This window comes from Leishmania panamensis (assembly GCF_000755165.1).
Source record: "Leishmania panamensis strain MHOM/PA/94/PSC-1 chromosome 12 sequence".
NCBI lineage: Eukaryota > Euglenozoa > Kinetoplastea > Trypanosomatida > Trypanosomatidae > Leishmania > Leishmania panamensis.
The window spans coordinates 413622-434469 of NC_025857.1; the positions used below are offsets into that span (position 1 = coordinate 413622).

The 20848-nt window shown below is 60.9% G+C and overlaps 4 protein-coding genes across 4 annotated transcripts, besides 1 other annotated feature; all 4 read left to right on the forward strand.

Moving 5' to 3' along the window:
• Window positions 1-700: 700 nt before the first annotated feature.
• On the forward strand, window positions 701-2854 carry LPMP_120850 (hypothetical protein; the record flags this gene model as incomplete). Its single annotated transcript, XM_010698763.1, has 1 exon — window positions 701-2854. One exon carries the CDS (start codon window positions 701-703, stop codon window positions 2852-2854), a length of 2154 nt encoding a protein of 717 aa, XP_010697065.1.
• Window positions 2855-5833: 2979 nt separating this feature from the next.
• Window positions 5834-8464, forward strand: LPMP_120860 (hypothetical protein; the record flags this gene model as incomplete). The annotated part of the gene is made up of 1 exon (XM_010698764.1): window positions 5834-8464. The coding sequence occupies one exon, from the start codon at window positions 5834-5836 to the stop codon at window positions 8462-8464; it is 2631 nt and encodes an 876-aa protein (XP_010697066.1).
• A 1140-nt stretch (window positions 8465-9604) lies between these two features.
• LPMP_120870 (hypothetical protein) lies at window positions 9605-14476 on the forward strand (the record flags this gene model as incomplete). The annotated part of the gene is made up of 1 exon (XM_010698765.1): window positions 9605-14476. One exon carries the CDS (start codon window positions 9605-9607, stop codon window positions 14474-14476), a length of 4872 nt encoding a protein of 1623 aa, XP_010697067.1.
• A 674-nt stretch (window positions 14477-15150) lies between these two features.
• On the forward strand, window positions 15151-16590 carry LPMP_120880 (hypothetical protein; the record flags this gene model as incomplete). The annotated part of the gene is made up of 1 exon (XM_010698766.1): window positions 15151-16590. The coding sequence occupies one exon, from the start codon at window positions 15151-15153 to the stop codon at window positions 16588-16590; it is 1440 nt and encodes a 479-aa protein (XP_010697068.1).
• A 644-nt stretch (window positions 16591-17234) lies between these two features.
• Window positions 17235-20431: a repeat region.
• The last annotated feature ends 417 nt before the right edge of the window (window positions 20432-20848 follow it).

The following is a 20848-nucleotide window of genomic DNA, read 5'->3' on the forward strand; positions in this document are numbered from 1 at the left end:
TAGAGACGCTCACGCGTGACTGCAACTTGCATCAAACCGCTCCGCAGGTGCTGAGAGGGAGGGGATATTCCACCTTTTAGGCGATCGCCACATCTCGCCCGCTTTGCCTTTCTTCTGCTGCTGCGCTGCGCAAAAAGGTAGCCGCCCTTGCGTGGGTGTGCGCTCGTTTGTCTGACGTCGCCAGCGCCAGTCTGCGTGGTATCTGCACGTCGAGACTTCTGCTTCAATCGCCTAGGCTCATTATAAAATCTTTGAAAGAGAGAGCGCAGCATCGGGCGCCGTTCACTCGGCTCACTGCTGCTGCTTCCCCCCTTCTCTCTCTCTCTTGTTCTGTCGCGCTGCCTTGCCGATTTCGTGTGCGAGTGAGTCCTCCCGGGGAGGAGGCCCAGCCACAAACTTCTCGGGAGCGCGTCGGCTCGTCTCGTCGCACGGACTCCATCAGTTTTGTCGTCTTCGCTTTTTCAGCTTGTTTTAGTTTTGCCCCGGCGCGCGGGGCTCGTATTTTCGAACCTGCAAGTGCGCGAGTGCAGCTGTGTGCGCACGCACCTTTCTCTCTCTCTCCCTCTCTGTGCTCATTTTCATCTGCTCGGGGGCCCGTCTACCCCCTGTGTGCTTGTGTCTCTCCGCCTCGCTTCCGTGCTTCTCATCGGCTCCTCATCTCTGTCTCTCTCGTGGCCCTCCTTTTACCTGCCCTGCAGCCATGGACATACTCACACTGCTGACGTTCTTGTACGGCGCCATCGGCGGTGCTGTGAGCTGTGTTTTCCTTTTCTTCATCCTGTTTCGAAAGGCTGAGGCGGTTCTCTCCGACACGGTCCGCAACATGGCGCGCAAGCACGTCGAGTTCGACGCTGTCGCCAAGGAGGCGGTGGCGGTGGCGCCCGCCAAGGTGGAGACGTTGTGTAAGGTAGTCCGCTTCGACGACGGCATTGTCGACGAGGCCATTCAGTGCCGCATGGTCTTTTATAGCGGCACTATCGACATCTACCAGGTGGATAAGCTTCGCACGCTGCCGGACCATCGCCAGGAGGTGGTCTCGGAGCACATGCTTGGACGCATCCACCGTGCCTGCATCATCGCCACCGCGCAGCGCATTTCGAAGTATCACCGCCACCGCAACCAGAACACGCGCTACGCTGCCATCAAGGGCAGGTGCACTGTCCTGAACCACAAGGACGGCATGCCCCTCTTCCTCGAAGACCCTAACACGATCTTGAAGAAGAAACTGCAGCGAGTCGCTGAGCAGCAGAGACAGGAGGCTATGATAGAGTCTCTGTTCCACCGAGGTCGATGCGACAGCAAAGCCATGGCGAACGAGGAGTTCTCGGCGGAGATGAAGCACATCGAGTCCGAGACGCGCAAGGAGAGGCACAGTTACTACACCATGGGAGCAAACGGCCGAGGCAACCGGCATGATTTGATGGGCATGGACGCCGCCACAACGATCTCCAGTGGCGCCTTCCACCAGTCAGGGTCGATCCCGGGGTGTCGCGGTAAAGGCCTGTCGGCGGGGGGATTGGGAGAGGTGCCGCTGTCCCAGTGGAGGTGCGTGGCGATCAAGTTTCCCACGCGGCGTGTGCAGGAGAGGTGGCTCAACCTGCTGCAGTCAACGCCGCAGTCGACGCAGTGGCAGGACTTCATCACGCACCTGCCTCAGATGGATGTCTTCAACCTCCTCATTGCCCGTCTCTTCTTCGAGAACACACGCGCCAACACGCTCCATGACCTTTTGGAGGAGAAGATCAAGAAGAAGCTGGCCCGTGTGTCGAAGTCGTTACCGCCGCAACTGCGCGGGAACATCTTCCTCGATGGGCTTGACGTTGGAGGCGAGATCCCGCTCATCAGCAACGTGAGCGATCCGGCGCCGTCAAAGTCTGGCGATACCGAGTTCGACTTCGATGTGCTTTACCGCGGCGGCCTTGCGCTGAAGATTCGCTTCTCGATCCTCTATCGCGACATCCGCGTGCCGGACATCATCTTCAGTATCAAAGTGCTCGAGTTGGCAGGGCGCGTGCACTTTGTTGTAGGGCCGCCACCGACGCGCAAGCTCTGGCTTGGTGGGCCGCAGCCCCCCCAGCTGCGACTGGAGTTCACGCAGGAGGTGGCCTCGCATGATGGCATTTTGAATGCGGTGCTGAGGCTTCTGCCGGACATGAGTAAAATCGCCTCCAACATTGTCAAGGTGATGCTCTTCGAAGATATGGTGTTTCCGAACATGGACGACTTTCCCTTGCCTGTATTCGGCGAAGACAGCGACGACGACGACGACGACTCGGCTACCGTGCACAACGGCGTAGAGGACGTGGCGAATGAGCGCAACACCAGTAGAACACACCTCGGAAGCTCACGGAGCGGGGACGACAACGAAGCTGAGAGGGAAAGGCAAGACAGCAGCAGCTGCACCGCCGGTGGCGCTGCCAACGAGAACAGTGGTAGCCAGAGCGGCGTGACACCGCGGAAGGGTGTCACGCCGCCGTGGGCTTCTCTTAGCTCAGCACCAGCGGTGGAGCGCAGTGCGCACTCTCAACACGTGGCATTCGAAATGACCTCTCCGCCACCACGGCCACCGATTCCGCATTCCGCCTCGACTTCTGGCAAGGCTGCACCGCGGGCACACCCCGACGGCCATGACATCTTTAGTAGTGGCCGCCGGGGTAGTACACAGTCCTCCCAATCGCAGACGCTTCGCTCCTTGCCAGGTGAAACTTCTCCACTGCCAATGAGGATTTCGCCCACTGGGCTACCGCCGCGACCGCCGCGAGCCCCATCATCTGAGTTGGTGCACCGGGCTGCCCCTCAAGTCCCGAAGTCGCGGGCGCCACTGTGCAACCAGGCGTTGTTGGGGCTCGACTAGCGAGCCCTGTGCAGCACGCGTGGTGAAGTAGGCTTCAGTACGTCTGGCACCTCAAGGAATGGCAGAGGGTTGACGTCGGGCAGACAGCGGGAGCCTCTGTGCTGCCCCACCACCAATTCCATCATGACTTGCTGCTGTGGTGGAGGCTGATTCAAAGCTGTCACCGGCGATGCCTGATGGGCATGTTGCGTTAATCGTGCCTATAATACTCTTCACGGCGGTCTGCCAAGCCCTCCCATTTCGGGCGTACGAGGAGAGGCCATCTCAGCATGTGCGGTTGCGTTCCCGCCTCTCCCTGTTTCTTCCTCTCTCTTTCAGTGTACGCGTGCACGTTTGCGCTATAGGCCTCGTTGGGCGTCTTCGCTTGCCTATGGGGGGTGCCAACCAGCCCGTAATCCTCCTCCGCTGTTTCTCTTCTTCCTCAGCGAAGACGGGCTGCGGACTGTTCGGCGCCCCACGCGCGAGCGGGATGGAGTGGACGAGAAAGCAGCGCGCACCATCCATCCTGTTTCGTTGTTCCCCTCGGTCGTGCAGGACATGCGGTGAGGAGGGGAGGGGGCTTGATCTGCCGCAGAACGAAGGTGAGATGCACCCACGCGAGGAAGACGAGGGTGGCGGCAGAGAGGACTTGGCCGAGTCTATCGCTCTGCTCGCGTCTTACACCGTAAGCCAGACTGCTGCAGGGCTGCGCGCGTGCGTGTGCGCGGGGTGTCGGCCAGTGCTATTTTAAAGTAGTGCCCCCTTTTTTTGCCGTTCCCGTGCCGCTCTTCTTCGCTTTTCATCCACCACCACTTTTACTTTCCCGTTGCGGAACGTCTCCGAAGCGCCACACAAGGCAAAGGCTCGGTGACCCGTGCTGCGTGTGGAAGAGAGGTGGCCGGCGAAACAACCCTCGCCGCTCTTGCCCTGGCACTATGGGGAGTCATTACCGTCACTGTCTGCCAGCGGTGGCGCGCCACACTCTTCGCAGCACCTCCCCTTTTTCAGAGTGACAGGAGGCTTTCATTGGGTTGCTCACCACGCAATTTTCTATACAAATCCCGAGGCCGACGGCTTCGCTGCGCTACCGTTCTCACCACTGACTGTCCAGTGCACTGGAGGGCCCAGTCACAGCCAACTCGGCAGAAGCGGTCGCGCCACTGGACCCGTGGCAGGCCGTGTCCTGCTGCCACTCCCGACATCTCGGTACTCCAAAGACGCAGCGAGGCGGCGATCGGGGACGATGGTGCTCGCCAGGTCTCCTTTTCTGCCGCCGCTACCGCCCACGCCCCGCAGGTCAGTGTAGCAGAAAGGGGTGAAGAGTGGGAGAATGGGCGCATGCCTGATAGTTGCTGAGGGCACAACATCGAGGTTTGGTGGCAGCTTGAAGGCAGAGAGAGGGACTGAGCCAAGGTGTGTGGATATACCCGTCGAGGTGGGTATGCTCCCCTATGCAGCGGCGGCTTCGCCGTCGGTGGGGAATCTTCACTGTACCCCTTCATGTCTTGCGGCATGAGAATCGCATTCTCCCCCAGCGCATTGCGGAGCTCACCTCCAGTCATGCACTTCTCCCCAAAGCAGTAGGGACAGTCTCGCAGCCAAAAAGAGAAGGATCGCGTCACGGATCCACCTCTGTTGTCTTTGATGAACTTTCCAAAGGATATGCTGCTTAAGAGGATTGCTAGGCTGGAGGCTGCGTTGCGACTGGAGGCTCTTGAGTGCGATATTGTGTATCCGCGGCTGATGGCGCAGGAGCGTGTGCTTCGCTTGCTGTGCTCGTCTGCCTTGCTGCCACCTGAATCATCGCTGCCGCCGCCCGTGGCGGAAGCAGCCCCCAATTCCCTCTCTTCCCTCAGTGAGACATAGCGATCTGCAGGGGTGGCTAACGAGGCACTTCGGCCTCAAAGGAATGAAGGAGTGAGGAGGTGGCGTGCGCACATTGCCTATCTCTGTATCGTGTCGCTGCTCTGTTGTGCGTTTTGCTTCTCCCTCCCCTCGCTCTAGTCTACGCTTTGATTGCTTTCCTCTTCCCTTGGCGCGCTTAATCGCCATTGTCTTTGCTGCCCGCTCTTGTGCTGGCGCTACTCTTCTACGTGCTCGTGTGCTGCTGCTTCGCTGATGTGCGCCATCATGGCGCGGACTACTGCCGCCGCGACCGATGTGTGGGTACTGGCGAGGACGGGGATTGTGCTTCAGGGTGAGGGCATCTTATAGGGAACGGCGATGGGTTGCTTGGTGGACCGCAGGTACAGATCGCTTTTTCCTGCGGCGCCGTTGCTCCACTTCACCCATCCACCCATCTCCTCTGCTTTCCCCAGACCCGCTGCTTTCCTCCAGCGCGTAGGTGTTCTGCCGCTCTTGTGCTCTCCTTTCCAAGTGTGTGTGTGTGTGTGTGTGTGCGTGTGTGCAGGGAGGAGGAGGAGGAGGGGGGGGGAGAAGAGAGCAGAAGAACACAGTCGACAATAAGCACCTACATGTTGCACGCGCATGAGCGTACTTTGTATTCATGTGAGATGCATCCCCACGCTTTCACTTCCTTCCAACCTGTAACACTTGGTGGCACACCATATCATGTGGATGCAGAGGAGAGGCCCAGGAAGGACAAGGAGCACGGAGCGGCTTTTCGCTCGAGTACGTGAATACGCGTGGCGCCGATTGCCGCCGAGGATGAGCGTCCACCATCACCTCCGGGTGTGGTGGGTGAGCTGTATCGAGGGGCACGCGGTTGCGATCGCTTTACTGCCCGTCACTGCTGACGTATACTTCTTTTCCCCTCCTCTTCTTTCACTGTTTCGCTGTATCTCAGTCTTTTCACCTGTGCTCTTGCGTGCGACTGGGCCTTTGAGAATTTCGGCACTACCGCTCTTTCCCCCTTCAGCTCGTTTGCCTCGTGCCGCATCCGTCCTCCCCCTCCCTCTCCCCTGCGCCTCTTTTCGCAAACGCAGGATTGTCAAGGCGCCTACAGGCAGAAGCGGCACTGACGAGAAGAGAAACGGCAAAATGCCGCCTAAGCTGACCTCCAAGAACATCTTCGATGTCGTCTTTGATCAGCTCCCGGCAGATGCGTTCATCGATACTGGGCCGGCCTCTCTAAAGGAGGAACTCATACTCGAGGCGTCGGGCATGCTCGGTAGCAGCGGTAAAGGCCCAGGAAATCAGCGTAGCGCCCAGCGAGGCGGTTCCAACGTCGTCAGCAGTGGCAGTGATGGAGGTGGGACAACAAGCTATCGACGGCACCTTCTCCCTTCAGCGTTTGTGGCCGCGACGGCGGCTGTCGTGCGGTCAAAGGCCCGTTCGGTGCCCGCTGTGCCAGAGGATTCCCCCGCTGCTGCTGTGGAACAGCGAAAAGACTTGCAGGACTCCGACGTTTTGGATGCCGAGGAGCTTGAGGGCAGCACTGCAGCGCCGCTGTCGGCACAAGCGCCTCCGCCGGACTACGCTGCGGCATCTGCGTCCTCCACGGTGGTCTCCTCTGAAGGTGTCTTTCGCAGAGTCGACGATGAGGTGGCCGACCTACGCGCTGATCGCTTTGCGGTGAGGCGTCGTGGCGGCCCCGACGCGCCAAAGCGCTGCGATGGCGGCCGTAATGCCACGGCGACAGAAGGGGGCCTTGACATGCAGATGGACGCCGAGGACGAAGCGGTGAGGGAGGCCACCAAGTACGCTGGCTGTGTGGCAGAAATGCAGGCAGCCAAGGAGGCCAGCGCTGAGCAACAGCTGCTATGCTCTTGGCAGCCTATCGGCGGCGGGGGGCCTTTGGTTACGCTTGATGCTCGTCTTGCATCGAGCAAGGCGAGTGCCGGCATCGGACCCAGCTTCAGTGCAGTCGGCCGTGGCACAGAATTGTCGGTTAGCTGTGACGCTGCTGCGGAAGGGGTCGCTACGCCGAAAGCGATGGGTGCTACCACGGAGTCGTCACTGGCGACCCCAACTGCTGAGCTGGTGGCCGTCGGCGTGTCGTCAGCCGCCGTCTCCGGAGCAGCGAGTGCGCGCGCCGAAGGGCAAATCGGCGACCGCACGCTTCTCTCTTACACGTCAGGCGGATCTCAGACGGGCAGCGCAGTGCGGACAGGTGTTAGTGGTTGCCAGTCAGCATCAACAGCCGGAGACCCACTTCTTCAGCAACCCTTCGGCTTTGCTGGCGCTCCACAGAAAGGTGGCACTTTCACGGCGGCCGAGCAGCTTATCCTCATGCCTCCAGGTCTGGATCGCGTGTACACCGGCACTTGCGTCATGTATCGACACCCAAAGAATTTCGGCTTCATCTCGCCAGACTTGGGCGGGCCGGATGTGTTCTTCATCACCGACAGCATCGCCCTCTCCTTTACGAGACTGGCACTTCGGGCCTTCTACCTGCGCAATGGCTTGCCGGTGCCGCCGCTTGTTGCCGCTGCGTATCGTGTGGGCCCGGCAAAAGCGAATTCAATCGCGTCTGGTGAAGACGGGGCGCCGACCAATGGCACGACGACATCTGTGGTGAACGCTGGAACAGCTTCCGACGCAAATGGCTCGGTGCCGGCTCCGGTATCGTCGGTGTCCCCTGGACTCACCGGAATGGCTGGAGGTATATCAGCTGCTGGAGATGGGCAGACAAGGGTGACCGGCACTGCGCTTGGTGAGGAAGGCGTTCTCGGGTCTACCCCTGTTTTGGCAACTCGGGCGGGGGACACTGGCGACCGCGTACTCATTCCGCCAACCACCGGGGAGGAGTTGGCGTGGGCGGAGGCGGCTGCTTCGCTGCTCACCAGTGCCACCGCACAGCTTCTCCAGCACCAAGTCAATCAAGGCATCGGCGGCGGCCTTCGGGTCGGGGATCGCCTGAGCTTTGTCGTTAGCCGCAACCACGCCGCGCGTGGCGGGAATGGCCGCCTGCTGCGTGCTGAGTTTCTCCGTGGTGTTCCGGCAGCGCAGCTGGCGATGGCCGTGGAGCAAAGTTGGTTTCATCCGCTGTTCCCTGGCGCAGTTGGGCGAAAGACGAGCACACCTTACCGCGCTTCCCTAAGACCACCGCCCCCCCCTCCCTCGTCGTCCACCGCTGGGGGCGGGGGAGCCGGCGATGAGGCAGGCATGTCAGCAACTGCCTATCCTCTTGCCCCCTTCACCTCTGCCACCTCGACGCTCACCCGCTACACCGGATGTGTTCGCACATATGACGCGGAGGAGCAGCGCGGCTACATCCGGTGCGACGAGTTGAGTGGCAGCGGTGGCGGTAACACGCCTGATGTCATCTTCTACCCGCACTCCGTGCTCTGGGACTTGACGCGCTGCCCGCCGTTGAAGCGACAGGTGAAAGAGTGTATGCGGCTGGCCTACAGTGTGTGTGGGACGGAGCGCAACGGCAAGTACATCGCCACCCTCATCACTACCCCCAGCGGCGCGCCTTTCTGCGAGGACAACATGACGTTCGCCGAGAACGTGTTGCCGTTTTTCGCGGCTGAGACGGGCGGCGCAGGTTGGCGGCGTGGGCGTGGCGAGGATGGCAACAGCGTTGGCGGCGGCCGCTCCGCAATGGGCATGGACAGCGGCGCCGGCGCAAGTGCCGAGGGTATCGCTGGTGACCGCAAGCGTGTTAAGGCAGCCGAGGACGACATGCTGCTCCTCTACGCCGAGGACGACTACCCGTACATGTAATCGACTGTGTTTGCTGGTGAGCAGAGCGAGACGGGAGGGGGGGCGTGACGCACATGAGTGTAGACTTTCACACAGTAATCTATGAGGACGCCTGCACTCCTCCTCGACTCTGCCGTATCGGTGACAGAGACGCCCCTGAGGAGGCGATCATCCATGCGTGTGGATGGAGGCGTAGTGATGCCCACAGGTACATGCGTTGTTGGGAGAAGAGAGAGAAGTTCAGCTTTGATGACCGTAGAAATCCTCTCGTTCTCTCTCTTTCGCTTGCGAGAACACTAAAGATGCCGCTGTCGACCACGCAGTCGGGGTGTGCGTGGTCGACAGCAGCACTGCCAAGAGGCCTCATTTGATGACACTGAGCGCGCCGCGCTGTCCTCATCTGCCCACTTCCGCCGCTTTTCAGTTTGATGCCCGAGACCCCCCTCCCTCCCCACCTCTCTTCTCGACATTGCGATTCGGTCTTCCCTCCTTGTCTTTCTCCTCCGCATCTTTGCCTCGCTGCGCCCACGTATCCTCGACCCGCATAGCCTTCAACTGGTGGGGCACGAGCGTGTCTGCTGTTTCTTGCGCGGCGCGCACCTCAGGCCGGGTCGGAGCACCTGAGCCCTCTTCGTTACTTTGCCTTCTCCGCCCAGACATTCGGCAGCTCGTAAGCACGTAGCTTACCCTTGGCTTAGATTGACACACGTGCAGGCGCAGGAGGAGTCTATGTTTGTGCTCAGGTGACGAGAAAGCGCTCTGTGTTTTGGGCTACCAGTGCCCCTCATCAGATGCCAGGGGCACTGCCAGCGAGCGGGCATTTGGTGTCCCCTCGTGCTGTCTCCTATTCGGCTCTGGGGGGTACGCTCCTCCGTTCTCCCCCCTCATTGCTGTTTTATTTCTCTTCCGTCACGTTGCTGAACTCTGCTCGGCACCACCGAGGTGACATTTTTGTCGCCTTTGGGTTGTAGCGCGGGCTGGCTGCGCTGCCTTTCCCATCACTCCCCCCTCCCCCCACTCACTCCCTCACAGTACTCTCGCGCTGCCCACTTCTCTCTCCATTCCAAACTCGTTTTGCCCCTCTCTTTATTTCCAACTTGCTGAAATCAGCGTAACACCACCAGAACAGCCACACGATCACGTGCTGTGTGTGTGTGTGTCATGTACCTTGGTAGGTCTAGCAATGCTGACGGTATCGATGGGCCATCTTCGTGCCCTTGTTCATCGCAGCCAATCTGCACTGAGGCTGAGTCGACAGCGACTGCCACGCTCCATGGCATCCGCAGCCAGCAGTGTGACTCGTCGCATTCGAGCTCCTTTTCGTTCTACTTCAAGTGGATTCGTGCTTCTCTTCACCGCGCCCTGCGTAGCGCGCACGCCACCGTCTTAAAATCGCCTAGATGGAGTAATGACAGCCATGACGAACGGGCTCGTAACTACAGCGGAAAGTGCGACTCGCCGTCGCTCCCTTCTGCAGCTTTACGCTGGTTACATGCGTCGTACGAGGCTCTGGCGACCACCCGAGTGTGCTCAGTCATTCTTCTGCAGGTGGACGACGGTCCCCTCGTCGTCCACCTCACACTACTGCTTGTTGGCACGGAGATTGCGCAGGCTACGTCTTTCTTTCTTCGCTACCGACGCGCTGTGCGGGCCAGTGCCAAGGCAAAGGCGATGGCGGCGCCGGAGTGCGTCGAGAATGCAGCGGATGTCGAGGAGCCGAGTCACCTCTCGACCTCGCTGCACCCCGTGACGACCCAGGCGCCGCCACCGCCAGAGATGGGGTCGGTGCTTACTGGACGATCACGCCTACCACAAGGCTCGTCACGGGCGTTGTACCGGCTGTGCAGCTACTGGGCCCTCCTCGAGAGGGCGGTGCGGGCTGCGCCACGCAAGCGCGCTGGCGCGCCAACAGACGTCACCGAGCTTGGCTGGTTCTTCCGCACTCTGCACCCCGGCCACGACTCAGTTAGGGACGGCGGTGGTGGCCACAAGTTTGACCGACTCACACCGGATGGAGTACCGCACGGTGCGGAGACGGTGCTCGTGCTGCCGGACGACGCTGCGTTCCCTGTTCTGGCGGAGCCAGGGGGGTGCACGAGAACGACTCCACCCATGGCGCCGTCGGAAATGTCCATCGTTAATGACGAGCCACTAGCTGCAGGGCGTTCACCGGATGCAGTGTCGCCTATCATGACGGAGAAGCCCGCGGTGAAGGAACCTTGGAAGGTGATGCACCTCCTTTGGACTGATATGGTGCGCTACTCGGTGACGCACAGTGAGCTGCGGCAGCTGCTGCTCGACTGCACTGTTGCTGAGCTTGCAAAGTTGTTTGCGAGTAGTGGCAATTCAGAGAGCTTGTGGGGCGGCACACGCGTGCCTCAGACCATATGGGGGACCATGGGCAGCTGCAGCGTCTCAAGCGAGCCGGTAGCAGGCGCAGCCCACTCCGCCGTCAACTCCTCACTTCACCCGTCCGGCGCTGTAGCCTTCTCTGCCCACTACGTCCCAAGTTCCACTTCGCACGGCACCTCGCCGAGCTGCTACGCAGATCCACGCGTCGCCGTAGCGTGCGCGGCACTGACATGGTACCTGTCGCTCGTGCGCGAGGTGTACGAGGCTGTTGTTGTCCACGAGGATGCCCAGCGGTGCGCAGACGCGCTTGAGGAGCTTCAGGCGTACGGCAGGGCCGTCTATCAACGCGGCATCGCGGTGGGCGCCGCTTTCTTTGACGAGGCGCTGCGCAGCGTCTCGTGCCCGGGCGTCAAGCACGCGAGCAGCACCCGCAGCCGGGTCGTTGGCACCAACGAAGAGTGTGCCTGTAGGCTGCCTCGCCGTCATGAGAAGCCGACTGGGCTCCCCGAGGCTGCGGTCACTGCGCATGGCAACACGGAGGGTGCGGTAGTTTGCTCAACCGTGCCCATGGCTGCGAGCGCGCATCTTGGCAACCGCTGTGAGTCGCACAGTAGCAATCTGCTTTGCAGGGATGGCGTGCCAGTGGCTACGCCGCACATGGGTATCCGCGGGGCCTCGCCGCGGATATGCTGGGCAGAGCTGACTGCTGCGCTAGCTGCTCTACTGCGCCGCCGGCGGTTGATGGAGATGTCTCACGTGCGAAGTCTCTTCTCCTACATGTACACCGGCAGTGTGGCAAAAATGACCTCCATTGCCGTGTTGACCGTGCTCACATGCCTTTCCTCCCGTGTGGCGGCGGTGGGGCTGGCGGTACGCGAGGCCATTGGCTCTAACCTGGACACCTACTACCGCACCCAGGGAGCGCTGTCGCCATCAGGCAGCGATTCTGACAGCAGCAGCAGGCTGTGCGGCAGTGGCACGGTTACTGTACAGCAGCGTATCTTTGCCCTGTGCCTCTTTGAATGGATGCGCCTCGCTATGAACACGGTGCTCGCGCACACCATGCGCGAGTACATCGCCATGGCAGCCTCGCAGCGACGCAACGCCATGAAGGCAGCGCTATACGAGGCCCTGACGCGCTTGCCTCTTGCCTTCTTCGACCTGCACTCGTTCGACGAGGTGGAGCAGATCGTGTACTACGTGAACGATATCGAGGGTGTGGAGGTGCACGTGCATCGCTACATCTGTAGCCTCGTCACGTCACTCTCTGCGATGCAGCACGCGATGCATCAGCTGCCGCGTCGGGCACGTCTGCTGGTGGGTGCCACAGTCGCGGTGTCGCTCGCCGTAAAATACATTGGGCGACGCATGAAGCAGCTGATGCGTGTGGCGCAGCGCACCGGAGGAGTGCCTCCGTCATGGCTCCGCGGCTACAACCTGAATGGCACCGCCTCTGCGGCGGCAGAGCTCGACGCACAGGTGGAGGAGAACACGGAGAGCAATGCGCGGCGAGGCGGCGTGATGTTGCGTGGCCTAGATATTGTAGCCGCTCTGCCACAGCTGCGCCCATACGCGGCGGATTTCAGGCTGATGCGATCGTGGACGGACCACACGCGCGCGTGCGGGGCGGCAGAGGCGGCGACCTTTGCGTGGAGTCTTCGCGCACTGCCGTCTCAGGCCTACGGTCAGTTGTTGCCGGCGCTCGGTGGTGCGCTCCTGACGTTTGCCGACTGGGTGCTACCCACGTTCGTTGCGAGCTACGGCACCTCAACGGCATTTTGCAGCTTAGACACGCTGAGTCTCTCGAATAGGCTCATCGAAGCAATGCGGTGCGTCAGTGACACAGTCGATGTCCTCGTCGACGGGCATCGCGTCGCAGAGGTGGTGTTGCTGAACGCGTACAAAGCGAGTGTTCTGGAGAAGGTGTTGGATGCGCGACGGTGGGAGCCGACGACCGCCGATTACGCGAAGGGTGTCGCCTTAGGCGGCGAGGCCGACGGCCGTAACCACGGCGAGGACGATTATCACACTGCCGATGCCGGTGCCAGTTGTGGGACGCCCGCAGCGGAGGTCAGTTCACGGCACTACGTCCTTCGACACCACCACCTGCGATCGTTATACCGTGCCGGCACCCACGCAGCCACGGCGTGGCCACCGCCGCTCACAGTGCGATGGATGCGCGTCTTGAAGGATAGCTGCCGCTGGTGTGTCACGCATCTCCCGCGTGTTCTCACTCTTGGCGGACGTCTGCGACTTGCATGGCGCGTACTTGCAACGATGGGACTCGTGAAGTCAGACCGCCGCGGCAGCAACCGGCACCAATCACGGCAGTTCTACCACCATCACCGCCGCCCCCCGCGACCACGCCACGTTTCCTGCTGGAGGAAGGGTCGGCCACAGCAAGTGAACCAGCAACAGCCCAATAGTGCTCAGGATCCAGCGTGTGGCGTGGCGAGCGAAGCGGCGGAGGTGTGCCTGAACAGTCGCCTGTCCGAGGATGATGGCAGCCGCTGCGCTCATGCACGCCCCTCGTCGTCGTCATTCAGCGACGATTCCGAGCTTTGCAGCGAAGCTGCAGCGGCTGCCGCAGCGGCGGCGCTCGCGAACGCCACTGTGCACGCCGTGGCAGTGCAGAGCCTGCAGTTCTACTATCCTACCGCCCCCACCGTGCCAGTATTTGCCCACCCCATCACCTGCACCGTCGTGCTCCAAGGCAACCGCAACGCCTTTTCGTCGTCACTGTCGAGCTCCACGCAGCCACGGACAGTGAGGGGCACTTGTGCCAGTAGAGGCCAACTCGTGTGTCTTGTGGGGCCAAGTGGACACGGCAAGTCTACGCTGCTCAGCCTTTTGTTAGGGATGTATACGAACTACGGGGCGTCTAGCCACGTCCTTGGCACTGGCGAGAATGCCAGCAGCGGCGGCGACGATGGCGAAGAGCGACAGGAGAGCGGCGTTGAAACGCAGGCGCGAGGGGGGCTGCCCCTCACTCCTTCCTCTTCCGTGGCTGTCCCAGACATCGTGCTCACGCTGGCGCTACCACATTCCCCGCCTTCCTCCTCCGAAGCGCTGGAGTCGACTGACTCGCCCAGCGCCGCGCCAACCTCATCGGCCTCTGTAATGCCGGAGGTGGAGTATGTGCAGCTGTCGGTTGCCTTGATTCCGCGCGACATTCTTCGAGGAAACCTCTTCAGCTTTGTGCCGCAGAACCCCATCATCTTTTCCGGGGCCACCATCGCGCACAACATCAGCCTTGAGAATTATGTATCCCTTGAGCAGGAGGAGCTGATGGCTGAGATTGCGCAGTGCGCTGCCTGGGCACACTGCGAGTACATCCAACGCTTTCCGCAAGGCTTGATGACTTACATTGCCGACAGCGGAGCAGGTCCATGGGCGTCTCCACTCGCGGCCGCAGCTTCTGGAGGCGGTGGTGGCGCGGTACGACTCAGCGTTGGTCAAGCACAACGGCTGATGATGGCGCGTGCTCTGTTCCATGGGCGGCGCAGCGGGTCCGTGCTTGTGATGGACGAGCCCACGGCCAGTCTAGACAAGGAGGTAAAGCTTAAAATACTCGAGGAGTGGCGCGGGCTTCTGGAGGGTGGTATTGTGCGCGGCATGCTATGCGCGACTCACGATGACGATCTCATCGCGGTGGCAGATGAGGTGGTGCGTCTGCCTTAGCGGAGGAGAGAGTGAGATTCACTTGTGCATTCCCTTAACGCGAAGTAGCAACAAGTACAGCAGACTCTAGTGTGTCTGCGCACGTGGAGAGGACCGTGAGCTTATTCATCAGCGTGTGCCGGGCGGTGCGGTGCTGTTGAGTTGCCCCTTAGCGGGGAGCGGGTGACTGCATGACGACTCGCAAAGACGGTGGCGGCACAAGTCGGCTCTCGAGAAGAGCAGCAAAGGTGTCACGAGGACACAGGCGAAGTGGATGATGTGTGAAGTGAGGGAGGCGGTGGTGGGCGAGGAAAAGCTCTTCTCCTCCCTTTCCCCTACTGCTTGACTTCACTGTCTATGAGCCGAGGAGGCGTGCTGCTGGGGCTACCGGCTGGAGGCGCTGGACTCATTCTCTGATGCTGGCGCACTCAGCCCCACGCCTCCTTCATTTCATCTGTCATGTGCGCTTTCACACGTTCTCTCTCTTAAACAAACCAGTCAAGCACGCTCGTCGTAGCACAGCTCGCTCGCTCACTCTCTCTTCACTTTATTGTTCCCTGTACGCCTTTCTGCTACTGAGCCAACGCCTCTCACCTGTGCACTCAAAACGCGCCCCCACACAGCGACTCCATTCCCCTTGTAGGCGTCTCTCCGTCGCCGTCTGCATTTTTCCTTCTGTCTGGGGCTTCAAGTCAATGATGTCGGTCGACGAGTCCATCGACGTTAACCCGCTGTCAACTGACCTGCACTTGACACCACAGCGCACGGTGGGCAGCTCGCGGCGTCACAGCTTTTCGTCACGGTGCACGAGTTACTCGCACCTCTCTTCGCGCAGCATCCTGGAGAACTCGAAGGGATACTGCAACGTCGAGGTGGGATCGATTGCTTGGGCCAGCGCGTCGTACGATCTGCCCTCGAGCGTGAAGTGCTTTCTCTGGCTCTGCAGCACGTCGAGAGGTTCTGCAGCTAAGGAGCTGCGGCGCCAGCTGCTGGTGCTGCGCGACTACTGTGTCCAGCTAGGCAACAAAATCAAAGGAAAGGAGCTGCTCTCGCAGGGTGGAAGGCACATTTCGCGCAAGGAGGTGGCGACGGTAGACTTTAACTGCTGCCTCAGCATCATCTTCTCCACTTCTCTGGTCTTCACAGGCGATACGGAGAACGTTGCCAAGGGCACGCTGCGCAGCATCGTGGGGAAGCTCAAGTCTGCCCAGGACATGGGCGACGAGAATGTCTTCCGCGCCGCCATCATCGAGGTAGTTAACAACATCCTCTTGTCCACGCCACTGAGGCCGCCTGCGCACAACACTGTGAGCGCGACAACGATGAGGAGCAGTGGGAGGACGAGGCTGGAAAGGGCTAAGCAGGAGCCGAGCCTGAGGGATGAGTGTCTTGATTTTCTCACCGTCGAGGATGGCGTTCCCGTTCTGCTGGAGGGCATGTGGAGGCGCTGGCTGAACTACTTTGAGGAGGGCTACGTTCGCTACGTGGAGAAGCTTCTGGCTGAACAGCAGCAGCCCTCGGCGGCGTCAACCGAGGTACGTAGCGAGGATGAAGATGAGGGGTCCCACTATGGCAGTGCAGCAGCCCCGACCATTGCTGCGGTGCCTATTTTCACTGCCTGGCAGAGTTATTGGAGGCTGACGACAAGCGCTTACGCGCAGTTCTGCCACCTGCTGCTTGCCATCTTCTTTGTGCGCACTAAGGACTTCTCGCTCAACTACCTCGCCCGAGTCACGAAGCTCGTGCAGTACTACACGTACCAGCTGGAGTGTGACGAGGGTGGACCCATCGCAGTGAGGGCAGACGCCGCCGGCGAGAATGACGATGGTGATTTGGACGAGGAAGACGAATATATGCAATCGGAGGAGGAGGAGAAAATGCGCTCCTTGCCGATACCCAAGTACGGCAAAGATGTTATTATGAGCCGGTTCACCAGTGCTCGATCCTCGGTTGCGGAGATGTACCGCCGCAGGCACAAGTGCTTTGCAACCGAGGAACTACCAGAGAACCTGCGCCCGCTGGCCAATGCAATGATGTCGGCGGCTACCGGGGACTTGCCAGTGCCCATGGTGCGCTACTCGGACACGATGGACCTCCATTCCCTCTCGGTCAGCCGCCAGCGCGGGTACGAGTAGCTTAACGCCTGAGGCGTAACAGAAGGAGGAGGTCGTGAACATATGCGGGTCCAGGCGACTGTGGAGACGCTCGCGAAACTGGATGGGGGAGGGCAACACATTCGAGGTGAGGGCACCGAAGGCAGAGGTGGTAGAGATTCCCAGGTGGAACTCGAGGCAGCGCCGAAGTAGGAGCCCGAGGAGCTTTAAGAAACCTCGCCCATACCACCAGGTGCACCACGAGACGCACTTGTTCCTCACGTAGCTTGCGTCCCACTGTTTCATGAATGACTCGCTTTTGCCTCACTGGCTGCTTCCTCGTGATCGGCCAGGAGCATCTGTGCGTGTGCGTCGTTGTACTCACGGGCACGCACATGTGATCGCAGTGCTCGGCAGTGCCGATTTCTTTCATTGCTTGAATTATTTAATTTCGCTTCGTTTTTCATTCGTTTGTTGGCCACGCAGGCGCCGGCACACTTTCACGGCTGCAGCCACCCGAAAACACCGCGACGCACACGCGAATGCGCCACCACTGCAGAGCACTGGCGAAATAAAACTGAGGCCCTGCAGCGCCATCAGCCCCAGCGGGCCGCCAATTGTGGGCACGCGGCCATGTCCCCCCCTCCCCTCCCCCGGGCATTACCCGCACGAAGGATGAGACAAGTCGACCAGTACTTCTCAGTGCGAGAGAGCGGATCGGGGTGTTGGTGAAGATGCCCCGGCGGAAGTCAAGGCGGCATCCGGCAATTCCCTATTCGCGTCCCACCGAGACCCAGCCCCATGCCCTCTCAACCCGCTCACGTTGGAGGTGGGCTTGAGGTGGCACCCCGCACGATCCACTGCGGCTCCGCCCCGAGTGTCGCCAAAATTCACTGTGAGAGTGTCAGGGGTCCTCCCCGATACACTGCAGAAGAGCGCAGCTTAGCATCCACAACCAGAGCGTCGCCACCGGTAACGTCGCTGCTGCGTGGAAAGAGGCGCTAACTATGCCCGTCCTGAAGTTGCCCAAGCTGGGTGCTGACTCTGCGTCCTACCGTACTGTGACGCTGACCGACAACTTGCGCCAGTTACTCGAGCGAATGGTCTCACAAACGCTGGGCGATCCTCTAGAAGGCAAACTCCAAGCACAGCAGTCTGACCTCCACCCGCACTGTTTCACTATCGTCCCCTTGGGTTTGCTTCTTCACAAAGCAGCGCAGCATATCATTCAGGTACTAAGGAGGAGTGTTTGCGGACTGCCCCTGCGCGTCTGACTCGGTAGACCACGTCGCTATCATCATTGCACTGACGATATTTAACGTGGGCCTGTTCCTTACTCGCTGAACCACGGACTTCTCAGGTAATCGCCGTGCCTGCGCTCGCTATCACAAGTAGAAAGCCGAGATGGGTGTGCTTGTGTGTGTGTAGCTCCCCGAGAATCAGTCGTGGGCTCTCTTTTCTTCCTCATATGTGGCGGACTCGCTGAGTGTGGAGCTATGCTAGACATCCGGGCTGCACCACGCCTCCTTTGCTGACGGCACCCCCCCCCCCCCCCCCCCCCACATCCTCCGTAGGCATGGGTGCTAGACAAGCCACATTACCATCCGCCCCCTGGAGGACAGAGCGCGGGACGCTGGGGCGCTGCATGGCACTGTGCGCCCTCAAAAAGCGCAGCACCCAAACTCGTGCGCGCGCGACGCCTCAATCGACTGAAACTCTCCGTTACACACAGGCGTCCGGACGGGGATCGCCGCCCCGCCCTTTCGGCGTAGGTCTCCAGGCAATGTGCGTTACCGGTCGACACGTTGCGGAGGTTATCGAAGCAGCCATGGCCTGACTTGCCAGGCTGAGGGCGGTGTGCCCCCACATATGGGGCTCGACAACGGATCTTTTTTCGCTCATTCTACAGACTACTGATTGAATCAACGATACTCTGCGGTTGTATCGCATGGTGGGGTACCGCTAGCGAAAGCTGCAGGAAGGCCCTTGCGCACTTTTACACCAAGGCAGCCACAGTCACCGCTGGTACCCTGAAGTACGTAGACCGAGACCTGCTCGAAGAGGCCGCTCCCCCACCCCTTGGCTGCATAGTGTTGCTGGGCCACACCCGCCCTGTGCCTCTCCGCAACCACGCGAGGAACCAGTGTTGCGCATTGGGCATGGGAAGCGTACATGCCGGATGACGGTACTCTCATAGCGCTTCGCTACCTTTCACACGACTATGCAGGCATAGACTCCCTTCGGAGCTCCACACATGCACGCCTCCTTCATGCGCGGCGGTCTTGTGTACTTCAACGCATTACTCGCTGATGGGCTACGGATGACCCTTCCACACGAAGAGAAAGCGACCTGCATGCAGGCAGCGACGTTCCCACCCTGCGATGCTCCCTTCTCCTCTGTGGGCGGATGGCGCGACACAGACGGCTGCGATGTTTTTCAGTTGTCATCCACTCATACGTGCAACAGGAAGAGACTGCGTCCTCCCTTTACTTGCTGAGGGCATCAGACCCGGCGTTGCGCCCGACATGCTACGTGAGATTCGCCAACCCTTCGGGGCTCGAAGCCTACCGCCTTTCACGCTATCGCCTTTCACGCAGTGATGCGATCACGTGCATCCCACCCGAAGTGCTTGGGATTCCCCTCGCGGGGTGTCCACCGCTGCTCCTCTGTGTGCCTCCAGGACGACAGACTGTGAGCTCTCTGTGCGCAGACACATGCCTATGCACGGGTCCCTCCCGCTTGTGGCGGCGTGCACTGTCAAGCACAGCTGGCATGGTGTGCCACATTTAAGGAGGGCATGTGGGAGAGCAGAGGAGCAGCGGTTATGGACGGAAAAGACGCGCGGAGATCCACGCCAATGAACGCCGAGGTGCATGTGTGCGAAACCCGCGGTATCTCCGACATCCCACCGGGTGGGCTAATGCGGCACGGATGCCGGAAGCATGGCGGGAGCGGCCCGAATGGCGCCATCGAGTCCTCTAGACTCCTCTGTGGAGAGTCTACACACCACGTTATGGCATGCCGCGGCGGGGGGCCTCCGGGGTCCGCGGGCTGGGGCTGGCCGGCCTGCTCCTCGGTCCCCCCGGCGTGCGCCACGGCCGCCCCCCTGTTACCCGCACGGCAGACGACGCCCCCGCCCCCGCCCATTGAGCAGGATGCCGGAGGCGGCCCGCGTCGATCAAGGCGTGCCCCCCCACTCCAGTTTGTGTAGCGCCGACAGCGCAGCCTGCTGCCGAGTTGGACGAGGGGCGGTTGCGTGTGCGCCTGAATTGGCTGGCTTGTTCGCGGTGGAGTGGACCCGTCGAGGAAGAAAAGGGCCCACGTGCTCCGTGGACGGGGGACCCTTCCGTGCATGGTGCCCAGGGCCACTACCCCCCACTCTGTGTGTGGGAGGAGGAGGCGAAGCACCCCCCTCTCCCTGCCAATGCCGAGCCGCTTCTTGGGGGCGACAGGGCCAGGCACCTACGACGTGGGGGGTCAGAGCGATGGATCGCTACGGATGACGTCGGTCAGGGCCTGGATGGCGGTGCGTCGGAGCGGCCTGCTGCAGTGAACACCCTTATACCGCCCACATGGTGGGCCGCGTGTCCGCGTGACTCGAGCGTATCTCGCTGGGCCCTGGCTGCCTGCGGGTGTGGGGAGCCTGGGCCAAGCTCCGAGGGATGCACCAGGTGGCGGCCGGCGCCATGGGAGCGGCTGTGGGGCGACTTGCGAGGCGGGTGTGTGGGTGGTGTTTAGGGCAGAGGTTGTGCTGGGATGACTGGGTTGGCGCACTGCCCCACCGCGTGTCTACGGCTGCTTTGTACCCCGCGACGGGGCCCTGTGAGACGGGCCGGGGGCGGCGTGGCGTTCGGCTCCCGTTGTGTGGGAGGTGATGGACGCGCTGGCCAAGAGGATGATGTTTTCATTTGCCTTCACTCGTACGATGTCTTGCTCTTCTTCTACCTGCCCCGCTGCTTTCACAGAGATGCCCGTTTCATGCGGGCGCATAATCGACTGTGTGGGGTGTATGGTGCAGGTGTGGACGAGTGTGGACCCAAGTCGTCTGTTTTACAAGTAGAGTTGGTGGGTGGTGGTGTGGGTGCGTATGCACGAGCTGGAGGGATGGCGCACGCCTTAAGAGCAGGTGTTCATTAGTGGTGAACGACGTACGCAACGACGTTGCCGCGCTGTGCCTGTCGTTTGCTCCCTTCCCCTTTCCCATTCTTTCCGCACTCGACTGGCCTGAGCCGTCGTTCTCTCTCTTGCTCGTTCTCCCTCAACCGTTTGTTGTGAGGCGCGCGTAGGCACACGCAGGAGG